The sequence below is a fragment of the Heterodontus francisci genome, chromosome 13 (genome assembly GCF_036365525.1).
Source record: "Heterodontus francisci isolate sHetFra1 chromosome 13, sHetFra1.hap1, whole genome shotgun sequence".
Lineage (NCBI taxonomy): Eukaryota > Metazoa > Chordata > Chondrichthyes > Heterodontiformes > Heterodontidae > Heterodontus > Heterodontus francisci.
The window spans coordinates 78950670-78967817 of NC_090383.1; the positions used below are offsets into that span (position 1 = coordinate 78950670).

Consider the following 17148-nt stretch of genomic DNA (forward strand, 5'->3'; position numbering starts at 1 on the left):
TTGGGCCTAGGACACTGCCCTGAGGAACTCTTACAGTAATGTTCTGGGACTGAGATGATTGATCTCCAGAAAGCACAACCATCTTTCTTTGTGCTAGGTATAACTCCAGCTAGCGGAGTATTTTCCCCCTGATTCCCATTGACTTCAATTTTACTAGGGCTCCTTGATGCCACACTTGTTCAAGTGCTGCTTTGATGTCAAAGACAGTCACGCTCAGCTCACAGCTGGAATTCAGCTCTTTTGTCTATGTTCAGACCAAGGCTGTAATGAAGTCTAGAGCTGAGTGGTCCTGGATGAACCCAAACTGAGCATCGATGAGCAGGTTATTGATAGCATTGTTGCGACAGCTGCCATCGCTTTGCTGATGATTGTGAGCAGACTGATGGGGCAGTAATTGGCTGGATGGATTTATCCTGCTTTTTGCGGACAGGACATTCCTGGGCAATATTCCACTTTGTCAGGTAGATGCCAATGTTGTAGATGTAATGAAACAGCTTGGCTAAAGGCATGGTTAGTTCAGAGGCACAAATCTACAGCACGATAGCTCAGATGTTCTTTGGGCCCATAGCCTTTGCTGTATCCAGTGCCCCTTACCTGTCTCTTGGCATCATATGGAGTGAATCGAATTGGCTGAAGACTGATTTCTGTGATTGTGGGGACCTCAGGATGATGCTGAGATGTATCATCCAATGGGCACTTCTAGGCTACTAGCCTAGTCTATGCAACTTGTCCTCAGAATTTAACCCTTTAGCCCTGGTATCGTTCTGGTAAATCTGTGCTCCAAGGCCAGTGCATCCTTCCTGTGGTGTGGCGCCCAGACTGAATGCAATACGCCAAATAATGCCTAGCTGGAGCTTTATATAACTGTAACATAACTTCCACCCCTTTGAATCCCATTCCCCTTGAAATAAAAGCCTACAGCACCCACCTCTGAATTCTCCAATCTGACTGATGTACCCATTCTCCTCTTCACTCTACCATTGATGGCCATGCCTTCAGCCATCCACACCCAAACATCTAAAATGCCTTCTCTAAACTCTTCCTTCTCTCCACCTCCTCTCCTCCTTTAAGGCCTTCCTTAAAAGCAACGTATAAATGGAAGCTGTCGCTCATTTATCATTGTCCAAGAGTAAAGTCACACTGGAGGCAGCTACAATAGAATTGGATTCAGTGCAAGAATTATCCTGGTCTGTTTTAAAATATTTTCTAACAATATGTTTTTCTAAACAATTCAAATAATAGGATTCCCCAGTGTAGCCTTGTTCTCCCTATCTGATCTGGGAAATGGTGCAGTGTATATGGTAGGGTGATGTAAGCACCGATTGTGTGAGTTGCAAAACCTGCCAGACTCTCAGTAACCAACAAAAGCATGATAACTTGAAGATGGTCTGAAAACAGATCAATCAAACTGACACTGCATTTTAAAGGGGAACTTGTCTTTATGAAAAACATTTATCAGTCCTTTTGTTTATTTGGAAGGGACAAAAGCTAAAAGAGTCACACATCAGTTTTGTCTTGATAAAAACAAGAAATGCTGGAACCGCTCAGCAGGTCTGGCTGAGCGGTTCCAGCATTTCTTGCTTTTATTTCAGATTTCCAGCATCCGCAGTATTTTGCTTTTAGTTTTGTCTTGATGTTATATACAAGTGATCTCATGGTGTTTTTTTTAAAAGATTGTAATACAATTATGAAAAAGAATTATTGAACAATTTTAGGTACCCATTTAGCATGTTGTTAAGTTTACAGTTATAGCCAACAAGAGAGTATATGGAAATGCGAAAAGATGGCCAGTGGGAAGTCCTGCCAGTTTTAGTTGGCAAGATAGCAACAGAGGCTTCCCCACAAAGGCCCAATGATGTCATCAGAGCCTGATCTGCTTATTTAAAGAAGGTTTATGTTGGTTACCAGTACTCAGAAAAGCAAGTTAGTATCAAAACCTTTGGAAAGAGAGCAGTGTCTTCGAGGGTGCCAGTTTTCAACAGGTATGCAAGGTTAAAATTGTGCTTAAAATGATAGTACAGCATGCCACACATACCTCTATCATTAACAGGCATACTTTTCAGATGAAATAAAAATAAATGTGCATTTAATTTGCTTTCTCTTCCTGCTGACACAGGAGTGATAGAGGAAACCGTGTAAGTGCTTACCAGCAAATCATCACTTCTGGTCTTGCTGTGAGCGAACAGTCTGTACAAGCTGATAATTCCATTTGGTTGGGTAGGTGGAGTGATGTTTACGACTGCAGAGGTTGAATGCACTGAAAGAAAGCTGGGTGGATACATGCCTTCAGGAGGGGCTTGTCCAGTTCTTGAACGACTCCATGCGCTGGATGTTTTTCCTGCAGAATTCACTGAGCTTACCTGCAGGTAAGAGTCACAAATTAAAAAAAAATCAAACTCATGTTTTAGCTTGTGCAAGCTATTTGCCTTATAACATGAGGAAAGGCCAATGGAGACTAAGGGGGCACAATTGGACCTAATTTTGCCATTTTTGTTGCTCAATCCACATGACCAAATGCACAGGAAGTGTGTCAGTCACCACGTTGCCACAGGTGACCCTTAGTTCTCTCAGGCACCTGCCTAAAATTAGCGCAGAGACAATTACAATATTAAAATGAGGATGCTTAGACTGATTAAACCTATTTCTGAAATTTATTTATACTAGAGCCCGAATCATCACTTTTTAAACCCACTAAGTAAATCATGGTGGGCACAGATGGGATGCAGCCATCACAGGCACTAATTAAAGAAAATCACACCTCCGTTAAGAAAAGTCCCTGGTTAGTCATGTTAAACTGCTGAGTGCTTGTTGGGCCAACATTTGACTGTTTTGGCTGGAATAACAGTGCTTTAAAATGTCTTTTAACTACTTTTTGAAGGTGTAGGTATTTTCTGTCATTAAGATTTGACACTGTTGCTGTTATTAATGGGTGTTCTTCTGGGTTTATCATTTGGGCTGCAGGATGAGGAATAGCAATATCAGCAAGGAAGAGTGCACAGACTTGCAGTTACTGTCAGCAGAGGGATGCAGGGAAGAGCTCAGCAGACCTGAGACTTCACAGGTCTTCAGGAACCGACTGCCATGCCAGAGTCGAGCTGAGGAGCAGTGCATCAGGCACCTACTCTTCAGAAGTGAAGCGAGCACAGAACTGTGTCACTTGTTGCAGCCCCAACTGAAGCCCCGCACTAGAGCATGACAACACTGCATGTGTCTCTGTAGGTCACTGTGGCCCTGAATTTCTATACCCCAGGGTCTATGCAACAGGCAACACAATGATATGATGCAGTTTGCAGTCCACTGCTGCATCAAAGGGATATAGATAGGTTAAGCGAGTGGGAAAAGATCTGGCAAATGGAGTAGAATGTGGGAAAATGTGAAATTGTCCATTTTGGCAGGAAAAATGAAAAAGCATATTATCTAAATGGTGAGAGATTACAGAGCTCTGAGATGCAGAGGGATCTGGATGCCCTAGTGCATGAATCGCAAAAGGTTAGTACGCAGGTTCAGCAAGTAATTAGGAAGGCTAATAGAATGTTATTGTTTATTGCTAGGGAATTGAATACAAAAATAGGGAGGTTATGCTTCAGTTATACAGGGCATTGGTGAGACCACATCTGGAGTACTGTGTACAGTATTGGTCTCCTTATTTAAGGAAGGATGAAAATGCATTGGAAGCAGTTCAGAGAAGGTTTACGAGACTAATACCTGGGATGGGCAGGTTGTCTTATGAGAAAAAGTTGGACAGGCTAGGCTTGTCTGCTAGTGTTTAGGAGAGTAAGAGACGACTTGATTGAAACATATAAGATCCTGAGGGGTGTTGACAGGATGGATGTGGGAAGTATGTTTCCCCTTGTGGGAGAATCTAGAACTAGGGGTCACTATTTAAAAATAAGGGGTCACCCATTTAAGACAGAGAAAAGGAGAATTTATTTCTCTCAGAGGGTCGTGTGTCTTTGGAACTCTCTTCCTCAGTGGAAGCAGAGTCTTTGAATATTTTTAAGGCAGAGATAGATAGATTCTTGATAAGCAAGGGGGTGAAAGGTTATCCGGGGTAGGAAGGAATGTGGAGTCGAGGTAACAATCAGATCATGCATGATCTTATTGAATGGCAGAGTAGGCTCGAGGGGCTGAGTTGCCTACTCCTGCTCCGAATTCATATGTTTGCATCAGGGATGTCACCAAGGTTCTGTACTCCAGGAACATTAATTTAATCTCCTTCTCCATAGAGCAAGAGTTCAAAGAGTAATTGTGCACAAATTATCTTGCATACTCTATGTCAAGATCCATGCATATATGTGAACAGGGAGGGATTCCAGTCCCTCAATCTGCTGGTCATTCAGGCTCAGTTTCCTGACAGTAGTCATGTCACCTTTATCCAGTGCCAACCCTTAAGACTTTTTCTCTACCATCTGGACTGTCTGGTGTGTCATGAAAACCACACAGATATATTAATTTTGTCATATGGAACATTAATTTTTAAACTGTTACTGGACTAAAAAAAAACATTTTGAGAGATCACATCAATGGCTGGAAAACATGGCTGCACATATTTGCATTCTAAAAGAACAGTGGCTGGAAACATGACAGCTTGCTTTGCATTCCAAAAGACAGTTGAGAAGAAAGAGACAATGGGAACTGCTCACTGATTCAATTAACAAAGATTGGTCTGGACAATGATCCACATCTTGTCTGTGTAAGAGACAGAACTGCACCCCACCACACCGAAAGCTTTGAAATCTACAAACCGCAGGAGCGGCTGTTCTAAATAAGGGGTTACTTACATGACTAACCTGCTGGCCAACTTGGAGTTTTGAATTGTGCTCACAGAACAGTTGGATGGGAGCCTGCAATTTGAAGACAACAGAGAAGGAAGGTCTCTCCCTCTCTCTCTTTCACGAAGCTCCAGGGGATCCACTGAAGCCATGCAAACCTCAAGAGAGAAGACTCCTGCAGCTAAACAAGTTTGAAAGTGTGCATTGGGCCCCAACGAGAACTGCAAGATAACCGCAATCCAAGACAATCAAACCCAAAAGCCAGTAACTGAACTCCAGCTATTACTTTAAACCTTTCCCCTTCTTTCTCCTCCTCTGTCTCTATTTGCATGTGTGTTTATTGTGTATGCATGCTAGCATGGTCGCATCGTGTATTTCTGGTAGTTTTAACTGAATTAGAGTTTTAAGATTAATAAACTTACACCTTTCTTCTTTAAATCTAAGAAAACCTATCTGGTTGATTTCTTTGCCATTACAATTAGAGAGCAATGAACAAGGATTCATTGAGAGCAAGCTAAAAACACGGTGTTTTAAAAATTAAACCCTGTTACAGCCAAAGCAGGCAAAAGCTGAGAGGGGAGCCCTAGACCCCTGCCTCATCTGGTCGTGACAGGTGTCAGGATGGTTGCTTGGGACAGGTGGTATCCAACGTACCCTCTAATTGTTTTTTGTAGTGCGTGGGTGATTTGTGTAAATGTGTGGGCCCTTTAAATATTTTTGCACGCTCATGCGGACACAGTAATTTAAATAGGTTGACTTGTGTGCGGCCTGCATGGGAATTTTCAGGTTGGCTCGGCTATGCAGCCGCATAGCTTCAAGGGAACATTGGTAATATCCCCTCTATGCCTGACTTACAACTCCTGTTGGGAACCAGAGCACAGAATCTGAGGAGCACTATAATCAGAACCATGCATTCATCAGTACATCCATCAGAGCTCTGAAGCAGAGGTTCCACTTTCTGGATCATTCTGGAGGAGTTCTGCAGTACAGCCCTGACAGAGTCTCCAGACTGGTAGTTGTCTGCTGCACTTTCAATAACTTTACCCTGTAAATGAGCCAACTCTTGGAACCACCTGGGGAGGAAAAAGTGCAGGAGCAGGAAAATGATTAGGAAGAGCAGAAGCGATCAATTGCGACAGCTGCCATAGCTTTGTACTGGCAAATAATTGAGCAGAGGTTTATCAATCCCTTCACAATGCACCAAACAGTTCCTCCTCCCTTCTCACCAACGTCCTTATGCCACCATGTTATTGCCCTAAAAGTATAAACTTTTTAAGTTTTTCACTACTGTCTTGTGTGTAGTGGGGCTACAGGTGGTGCAAAGCTCAGGAGAGAATAATGCAAGATATAGGAGTTCGGAGTCTTACCTTAGCAACCCTAGTGAGATCATTAAACTACTTCTAACATTACAGCCAGGTTGTTGGGGGCAGCATTCCAGCATAGGTATTGGGATTTGCTCCAGACTTTGTGCGGTCAGGGAGAAGTTCCCTCATTTCTATATGAAGAGCAGGCAACCATGCTTCTATGGATGAATCTCGGACACTGACCCACCAAAGGCGGTCACAATCAGAGGTGCTGGTTACTGCATCAGAAAGTGTTGGAAGGGGACTGAAATGACTTTTTAATAAATCTGTTTCATCTTCAGTTCCCTCCAACATCAATAGTCTTATCTGACTTCGGAAAAAGCTTTATCCCTTACAAGGCTATTAGAAAATTTCCATGCAATACCAGGTACCTAGGTGTCCAGATTCTGTCTTAATTTGTAGCCATTCTGCTGCACTTCTCGGGCTGAATTTTATCAGCCCACTCGGGACACGCAAGGAGGCGTGGTGGCCCATAAAATTGCAAGTGAAGGTTGGGGGGGAGGGGCGGCGGCGACGTGGGGGTGTGGAGGGGGAAGAATGGCCATTGCCTTCCTGACGCCATTCAATTTTGTCAGGGGCGGGGAAGGTTGAGGATGACCTTCCCTCGCAGAGGTCAACTAAGGCCCTTAAGTGGCTAATTAAGTGCCTCATCCTGCTGCCCTTGGCATTTTACCAGCGGTGGAGGAAGGAGGGCTCTCTGCCATGTGTGGAGGCTTCTCAGTAACACCAGTCAGCCTCTGTGTTGGCTGGTGCGGGGTGGAGTCCCTCCTGCTTGGGCAGTCTATGGCCCATGGAGGGCCTCTAGCAGCAGAGGCCACCTTCCTGGCCTCAACAACTCACCCACCCCCACCCCTCATCGAGGCCTGCCTGACTGGCCCCGGCGAGCCCGCCTCCACTTACCTCCTGTCCGAGGCTCCATGACCATTCCTGGTCCGATGACTGTTGCAGTTCCAGCAGTGGCAACCACACCCGGTGGCACTGCTGGGACTGCTAAGCTGCCAGCCCTCTGATTGGTTAATTGTCTGAACACTATGAAATGCAGCCAGGGGTCCTTCAAATGGTCGAAGTAGGTACCGTTCGCCTTTTTGGCCCTGTGTCGGGACCTCCACCGGCTGCATAAAATTCAGCCCCTACTGTAATTAAGGCTGTAGATCTTTGGAAGCAAGATATGCAATGAGCATACGTCACCTGTACAGATATTTTCATACCTCTCACTGAGATGATAGTCCCTTTTTATCAAAGATTCAATTTCTTTTAAGGCTCTGTGTCTTGACCCTTGCTTAAGTGGCTGTTACAGACAGGTCACCACCAGCAGTGACAGGATTCAGTGTACCTCTAGAATTTTCAGAAGCAGAAATGTGATGAATAAGAAAATTAATAGCCATTGGTATTCAATTATTTCAACAAAATGTCGTACATGCAAGTGATATTAACCACAGCAGAATGAATACTAATTTAGCAGGGTCATGAAATTAATACATTGAGATTTTAATGTAATGCAGACCTACACCGTGGGCTATCAGCTGGTGGTAAAAGGTTGCTCTGTGATCTATGTGCTGATCTAATGAACATGCAGCTCGAATTTTACTCCACCAAATGGCAATGTGTTAGGTTTATCGCTTTGGTTTATTATAACATTGGGATTTATGACACCAGTGGACCTCTAACAGTTGGCAGATGTTTAACAAGAAGCATTGGGTTTCTACTCAATGCTGTCAGTTCATTAATTTGATTAAAGTTTAGTTTTACAATTCTCATATTAAAGTGCAATAAATTTAGGTTTTACTATTATCAAAAGGAAATTATTCTGGAGTTCTCTATTATTTTCTGTTAAAGTTCTTAAGTCTGAGAAATGTGCATTACTCCAGACCCAAAGAAGTGGGGATGAATGAATTAGAACTGATGAGAAAACATAAATAAAAGTACAAAGGCTTTACAATTATATTAAATGGTGAACTGCATTATACTAAAATTTGATATTTTGCATTTTTGTGGGAGCAGCAATTGTGCTGATTATATTTAAAGGTTTTCTACTTTACATGTTTATTATGCAAAATTCAAGACAGAATAACACATATCCTAGATTATTATTTTGCAGGTTATTTGAGGGAAAAATAAAATAGTCAAATTACAGGAAACTAGTCAATTGTAAAACTGACAATGCGAAAGGTATAGAATTTGTCCTCCATCCTAAGTCATACCGACAATTTAAAAAAAACTATGCAGAATAATCAATTATTCTAAGTTTTCCTTCATGCTCCCATCAATTAGCTTTGATTGAATGGGATCAATTTCCCTCCATGTAGCATCTCAAGCATGCCTATTTCTGGGGTACAATGTAGAGGAGAAGCTGTTATGTCGGATCTCTGTATTTAACACACTGCCAGTCATGGACAGGTGGGAGCTGCTCCACTGCGCTTGAAGCAGGCACTCATGTTTAAATTTAATTTGGAGGAAGCTGCAGTGATATTGTAGAATGTGACCATATTTCCTCCATTTCCACTATTCACCAGTCAAATGCAGGCTACCTTCATAAAAACATGACTTCAAATACCTACAAGTTTAAAGAGACAGACACAATTTGGTAAAAGGTGTATAAATCAATTTTTGACCATTTTGTGGATAACAGTTAGCAGGTTTCCTACATGTGCATGAAAGAAGAGGAGGGCGAAGAAGAAGCATATATAGATAACAAGGAATGGGGGAATTATTGGAGGAGGAGGGTAACCTATGTACCATTACCCGGCTAGCTGATTCTATTGGAACCAGAGGAAGTATCTGGAATTCAATGAGAAACAATGCCTTCTCAGCCTAAGATTCACCTGAGCTGTGGAACATGCTGCAAGAGGACTTTCAGCTGCAAGCAAGGACAGCATGGCACTACCAGTGTGTATCAAGGTGACCACTGCTTTGCTAAGCCAGGACGTGCCCTGCCGTACAACCAGAACATCATAGATTGCTGTATTCTCCACACCGTACATGAAAGAGGCATCCACATAGAAATGCTGGAACCCTTAGAAGGGTTGAGGCACCAAAATAACCAGAGGAGGCAGCAGCATAGGCCCCTTTGGCAGCTGCAAGGGCCATTTTCCAGACATTAATTTAGAAAATGTGACTCCAAGAGCCCTTCCCATTTCCAGTCATCCAGTCATCTTCCCCATCCTCTGCGATAAATCACAAGCCTTCAATACTTGCAAACCCTCATGACTTGTCTGTCAGCTAGTCTGTGCAGTAGAAATTTGTCTTGGGCGGTGGTGCAAAATGGGCTGTATCAGATCAGTTACCTGTTATATGCAGCACCTCATATTTAATTCCACTGACTCCCAAAATAAATTTCTATCACCCGTATCTCTGTGCAACACATTTGTTACCTCAGCTTTACACAGGAAACTTTATCCAAGTGCAGCATCTAATATGCCAAACTAATTTATTTAACAAAAAACAAATGCATCTAATGCTACTATGGTGCTTTTCCTTCCCATCTGTGGGTATGAGTTGTGCTTAATTACCTGGGCAACAGGAGGAGAGGCAGAGGCCTGGCACCTGGGGCAGGGCTGCCCCTCGCTTCACTGATGTTGATCATGAGGTCCTCCTAGAGGATCTGACGGAGAGGGGTGGGGTCCTCTTTCCAGAGGATGACAGGAGAAGGCCATCCAGCCAAATAGAACAGGCATGCTGGAGGTGGCTGAAACTGTCAGCAGCAGGAGTGTAGTGCAGAGAAACTGGATGCAGTGCTACAAAAGGTTCAATGACTTTCTTTGCTCTGGCAAGGTGAGTACAACATGAGACCCTGATGGGAGGTAGCTGGATATTCAACCTCCAGCTGATATATCAGCTGAGCAGCCTGAGGGTGCATGCTGCTCCTGAATATGAAGAAATGTGTTCCTAGGGTACCTACTGACCCCTCAGCAAGGCTCAGAGCCCTAGCGCTATTGAGGATCTATTAGCACTGAAATATGCAGCTTCTTATGTAAATGAGCAACTGGCATTGGTCAGCAGTGCCTTATCTCTATCTGTTTTGTCCTTGCAGGAGAAAAGGGCACATCATGCCAGGGAGAGGGCTCGCACTGGAGGAGGAGTGCCCCAGCTCACCATCATCAGTGCAATAGAGGAGGGAGCCATGGAAATTGCCACAGTAGCTCCACAGGGCCAAGAGAGGGAAGGAGAGATGGGAATACCTGGAGGAGAGGGCAAAAAGATATTATGGTACTTCTTCTCAATATAATGCCATGGCTACAGCCTGTCAAGTGGCTGACAGCACAGTTTCTCTGAGATCCAGGTGGCCTCAACCTCTGTAATCAGGTCCCCTCACTGACCTGCTTCTGTTTTAGGCTGCTGCATTTCATCTGCTGCAGAAGAAACGAGACCTTGCCTGCTTTCTGGCTGCTATGAAATCATCGGAGGAGGTAGGGCATGGATGTGTTACCATTGTGAGAACCAACATCATCCACAGCCGGGTTTAGCCTGCTCCTTCTCCTGACCTCCATTGCTTGTTAATCTATGGGTGAGCAGACCTCATTAACGCAATGACATTGCAAAAGCCAATAACAATCTCATTGCATTTAATCAAAACCATGGTGATCTCGTCCAACGAGGAGGTAACATTGCAGCCAAAGCCTGTGTAGCCTCAGTCTGAACATTCAGGAGAGATAATAAAACAAACAGAGGCTTCTGCCATGACAGGCTCTGCCTCAAATGGCCTTGGAGCTGTTACTCTTTCTAAGGCTGACTGCATATTTTCAATGAATACTAGATAATGCAAGCTGTTAAGCATGCCCTCTCAGAACTCCAATAATCTCTTGTTCTCTGAAAGCTCCTGACATATCGCTCTGTGTCCTCAGCAGCTGTGGATGGAGGTGACTTGGCCGTCTGGCCAGGTGTCCCCTGCTCGTCCTCGACCATATCCACCTACTCTTGCTCACTTGTAGGGCCCTAAATGAGGTGCTGGATAGGTTCTGGTGTAAACATCATGCAACATCTTCTTATGCTTTATCTATGAACGCAAAGTGTGGAATCTTTTCAACCACACAGAGGCGGCTTTGGAGGTGGGAAGGTGGGGAAATTGCAGAAAATCTTGCGTCGGATGGCTCCCTTACATGTTACATACAAACTTATGAATTAGGAGCAGGAGTAGGCCACTCAGCCCCTCGAGCCTGCTCCGCCATTCAATAAGTTCATGGCTGAACTGATTACTCCACATTTCCACCTATCTCCGATAACCTTCCACCCCCCTGCATATCAAGAATCTATCTGCCTCGGCCTTAAAAATATTCAAAGACTCTGCTTCCATCGCCTTTTGAGGAAGAGAATTCCAAAGACTCACGACCCTCTGAGAGAAAAAATTCTCCTCATCTCTGTCTTAATGGGCGATCCTTTATTTTTAAACAGTGACCCCTAGTTCTAGATTCTCCCACAAGGGGAAACATCCTTTCCACTTCCATCCTGTCACGACCCCTCAGGATCTTATGTTTCAATCAGGTCGCCTCTTATTCTTCTAAATTCCAGCAGATACAAGCCTAGCCTGTCCTACCTTTCCTCATAAGACAGCCCGCCTATTCCAGGTATTAGTCTAGTAAACCATCTCTGTACTGCCTCCAACGCATTTATATCCTTCCTACCTCTGAGTGATCTTGCCGGAGGCGGCGTCTGAACAGCACTGGCTACCCACCCAGCAGTGGCAGATAGCCTATTAGTGGCAATTAAGTGGCTACTTGGGAGCAAATTGGTGATGCCACTGGAAAATTACCAATGGCGGACGGGCCCCCCGCTAAGGATGACGCCCAGCAAATGGCTGGAGGTGGCTTTGCAGTGGCCGGCCAGTGGTCCAGCAAGACCTCCTTTAATTCTCCCCCCCTACCTCAGAGCAGCAGGTGCCAGAGGAGATCCCCCTGCATAATGATAGCCTGACAGCTGTGGCCACAATTTATTTTTAAGCATTCAAAAGTCTTCAGAGGGTTCCTAAGTCTAGAGGTGCCCTCGTGGTCCCCCACCTACAGCGGCAGTGCCCACCTCTTCTGGTGGGGCTGCCGACCGCCCAGAGTCTCAGGCGATCCCATTGACCCCTTCCGCCTGCGCAGCCCTCCCGCCGTCCTTAATTGGACGGGGCTCCCGGAGGTTGCCTGTTAATTGGCTGCCCCCAGGAAAATCGTGTAGGCAGACAGTCCTCAGAGACCATCAGTGTTGGGACCTGGAAATGGCAAAAACAAAGGCAGGAAGATTTTGTTCAAAGAAAGGGAAGATTGTTCAGAGCACATCCTCAGCAGCTTGTATTAAATCGTTGGAAAAGAGCTGTTGATGTATATAAGCTCACATGTTAGTGCATGTGTAAGTTATAGAGTCATAGAGTCATACAGCATAGAAACAGGCCCTTCGGCCCACCGCGTCCATGCCAACCATAATGCCTATCTATACTAATCCCACTTGCCTGCATTAATTCCATATCCCTCTATGCCTTGCTCATTCAAGTACCTGTCCAGATGCCTCTTAAATGTCGCTACTGTTCCTGCCTCCACCACCTCCTCTGGCAACTCATTCCAGATACCCACTATTCTTTGTGTGAAAAATTTACCCCTTTGATCCCCTTTAAACCTCCTCCCTCTCACCTTAAATCTATACCCTCTAGTTTTAGTCACCCCTACCATGGGAAACAGACTCTGGCTATCTACCCTATCTATGCCTCTCATAATTTTATATACCTCTATCATGTCTCCTCTCAGCCTCCTTCGCTCCAGAGAAAACAGACCCAGCCTATCCAATCTCTCTTTATAACTCAAGCCCTCCAAACCAGGCAACATCCTTGTGAATCTTTTCTGCACCCTCTCTAGCTTCATCACATCTTTCCTGTAGTGCGGCAACCAGACCTGCACACAGTACTCCAAATGCAGCCTAACCAACGTTATGTACAACAGTAACATGACGTCCCAACTCTTGTACTCAATGCCTCAGCCGATGAAGGCAAGCATGCCATACTCCTTCTTCACCACCCTGTCTATCTGTGTTGCCACTTTCAGGGAACTATGTACTTGCACCCTAAGGTCTCTCTGCTCAAGAACACTCCCCAGGGCTCTGCCATTCACTGTATATGTCCTGCCCTGGTTTAACTTCCCAAATTGCATCACTTCACACTTGTCTGCATTTAATTCCATTTGCCACTCCCTTGCCCACTTTCCTAGTTGATCTATATCCTGTTGTAACCTTAGACAACCTTCTTCACTGTCCACTATATCACCAATTTTGGTGTCATCTGCAAACTTACTAATCATGCCCCTTACATTCACATCCAATTCATTAATATATATGACAAACAACAGAGGGCCCAGCACTGATCCCTGCAGCACACCATTGGTCAGCGGCCTCCAATCTGAAAAACAACCCTCCACTACCACCCTCTGCCTCCTATCACCAAGCCAATTTCGTATCCAATTTGTTAGCTCACCCTGGATCCCATGTGTTCGAACCTTCTGGACCAGCCTACCATGCGGGACCTTGTCAAAGGCCTTGCTAAAGTCCATGTAGACAACGTCCATCGCCCTGCCCTCATCAATCCTCTTGGTCACCTCCTCGAAAAACTCATTCAAATTCGTGAGACATGATTTCCCACGCACAAAGCCATACTGACTATCCCTAATCAGACCATGCCTTTCCAGATGCATATAAATCCTGTCTCTCAGAATTCCTTCCAATAACTTTCCCACCACTGATGTAAGACTCACCGGCCTGTAGTTCCCTGGCTTATCCCTGCTGCCCTTCTTAAATAAAGGCACAACATTAGCTATCCTCCAGTCTTCCGGTGCCTCACCCGTGGCTAACGATGATACAAAAATCTCTGCCAGGGCCCCAGCAATCTGCTCCCTTGCTTCCCATAACATCCTAGGATACACCTGGTCAGGCCCTGGGGATTTATCCACCTTAATGTGCTTCAATACCTCCAACACCTCCTCGTTTGTAATGTTGATATGCTCCAGGATATCAGTGTTCCTTCCCTTGAACTCACTAGCTTCCATGACCTTCTCCACAGTAAATATGGATGAGAAATATTCATTTAAGACCTCGCCCATTTCCCATGGCTCCACATATAGATTGCCACACTGATCCTTAAGGGGACCTACTCTCTCCCTCGCTACCCTTTTACTCTTAATATACTTTCTGGATTCTCCTTTATCTTATCTGCCAGGGAAATCTCATGGCCCCTTTTCGCTCTCCTAATTTCCTTCTTAAATGTAGTCCTACATCCCCTATACTCCTCGAGGGACTCGCTCGATCCTAGCTGCCTATACCTGACATATGCCTCCTTCTTTGTCCTGACCAGACCCTCAATATCCCTCATCAACCAAGGTTCCCTAAACTTGCCAGCCTTGCCTTTCCATCTAACAGGAACATGCCGGCCCTGAACTCTTCCTATCTCACTTTTAAAAGCCTCCCACTTGCCAGACGTCCCTTTACCTGTAAACAGCCTCTCCCATTCAACTTTTGAGACTTCCTGTCTGATGCCATCGAAATTAGCCTTCTCCCAATCTAGGACTTCAACCTGAGGACCAGTCCTATCCTTTTCCATAACTATCTTGAAGCTAATAGAGTTATGGTCACTGGTCCCAAACTGCTCCCCCACTGACACATCAACCACCTTCCCATCCTCATTTCCTAAGAGGAGGTCGCGTATAGCCCCTTCTCTAGTAGGGCCATCCACACACTGCTTCAGAAAACTATCCTGGACACACTTAACAAATTCTTCCCCATCTGATCCCTTAGCACTAAGGCAGTCCCAGTCAATATTAGGGAAGTTAAAATCACCTACTATTACAACCCTATAATTCCTACACCGATTTGTGATTTCCCTACAAATATGCTCCTCCACTTCCCTCTGCCTATTGGGGGGCCTATAGTATAATCCCATCAAAGTGATCACCCCTTTCTTATTTCTGAGTTCAACCTATATGGCCTCGCTGGACATTCCCCCCGGGATATCCTTTCTAAGTACTGCCGTGATGTTCTCCCTAATCAATAGTGCAACTCCCCCTCCTCTCTTACCTCCACCTCTGTCACGCCGGAAGAATCAGTACCCTGAAACATTGAGCTGCCAGTCCTGCCCATCCCTCAACCATGTTTCCGTAATAGCTATAATATCACAATCCCATGTACCGATCCATGCTCTGAGTTCATCTGCCTTACCTGTAAGGCTTCTTGCATTAAAGTAAATGCAGTTTAGCCTATCAGACCTTCCACGCTCCCTGTCCTGCCCCTGCCCGGCCTGCCTACTGGACTTGCTTGCTTTAACCTCTACATTTGCCTCAACTATCTCATCTGAGAGACTACTACTTTGGGTCCCACCCCACTGCAAGACTAGTTTAAACCCTCCCGAGTAGTACTAGCAAACCTCCCCGCACGGATAATGGTCCCCCTCCAGTTTAGATGCAACCCGTCCTTCTTGTACAGGTCACCGCTGCATCAGAAGAGAGCCCATTAATCCAAGTAGCTGAAGCCCTCCTGCCTACACCAGCTCTTCAGCCACGCATTCATTTGCCTAATCCTCCTATTCCTACCCTCACTAGCACGTGGCACAGGGAGTAATCCTGAGATTACAACCCTAGAGGTCCTGCTTTTTAACCTTCTGCCTAACTCCCTATATTTACTTTGCAGGACCTCATCTCTCTTCCTGCCTATGTCGTTAGTACCAATATGGACCACAGCCTCTGGCTGCTCACCCTCCCCTTTCAGAATGTCCTGCAGCCGCTCCAAGACATCCTTGACCCTAGCACCAGGGAGGCAACATACCATCCTGGAGTCTCGTTTGTGGCCACAGAAACGCCTATCTGCACCCCTTACGATAGAATCCCCTATCACTATAGCTCTTCCAACCCTTTACCTCCCCTGCTGTGCAGCAGAGCCCTCTGTGGTGCCACGAACTTGGCTGTTGCTGCTTTCCCCTGGGAGATCACCCCCCAACAGTATCCAAAGCGGTATATCTGTTTGAGAGGGGGATGGCCACAGGGGACTCCTGCACTACCTGCCTGCGCCTACTACTCCGTCTGGTGGTCACCCATCTCTTTTCTGCCTGTGCAGCCATTACCTGCGGTGTGACCACCTCACTAAACGTGCTATCCACGACTTCCTCAGCATCGCGGATGCTCCACAGTGAATCCACCCGCAGCTCCAGCTCCCTAATGTGGGTAGCCAGTAACTGCAGATGGATACACTTCCTGCACACATGGTCGTCAGGGACACCGGAAGCATCCCTGATTTCCCACATAGCACAGGAGGAACATATCACGGGGCTGAGCTCTCCTGCCATGACTTACCCTTTGGTTAATTAGTTACTCCCTTAATTAAAAAATACAAATTTATTTATACAGCACTGAAACAGGCCCTTCAGCCCACCAAGTCTGTGCCGAACATAAATCACCCATTTATACTAATCCTACATTAATCCCATATTCCTACCACATCCCCACCTTCCCCTACCTATACCAGGGGCAATTTATAATGGCCAATTTACCTATCAACCTGCAAGTCCTTGGCTGTGGGAGCAAACCAGAGCACCTGGCGAAAACCCACGCAGTCACAGGGAGAACTTGCAAACTCCACACGGGCAGTACCCAAAATTGAAACTGGGTTGCTGGAGCTGTGAGGCTGCAGTGCTAACCACTGCACCACTGTGCTGCCCCAATTATACTAGGGGCCTTGTTCTACCCACTTCAATCTAAAGTCCTCAAAAAAAACACTTCAGTAGTACTCACTTTATCACCAGAGATTTTTTTTTCCAACAAAAAAAAACAATTTTCCTCTTATTTTTTAAAGATATTCTAACAGCTGCTACTCAACAACCAATCACCTTGCAACTCTCCTCTGATGTCACTGTTTGCCTTTTTTTTTCAAAACTCCAGCGCACTGGAAGAGCTCTTATTCACTCCGCTCCCGGAAGATAAGAGACTGGGCCTCGATCCTCGGGGTCGATTTATAGGCTCCGCACCCGGCGTTCTCCCCACAGGTCCACTCCGGTCCATTCTGCTCCACTC

General features: G+C 45.4%; 1 protein-coding gene across 1 annotated transcript in view; it reads right to left on the reverse strand.

Annotated features, from left to right (window-relative positions):
- Positions 1-17148, reverse strand: part of ush2a (Usher syndrome 2A (autosomal recessive, mild)) — a 1262450-nt gene that overhangs the window by 30998 nt on the left and 1214304 nt on the right. Inside the window, exon 89 of the mRNA XM_068045693.1 lies at positions 2148-2360. Within this exon, the coding sequence (XP_067901794.1) occupies positions 2148-2360 (213 nt within the window). The remainder of the gene's footprint in view (positions 1-2147; positions 2361-17148) is intronic.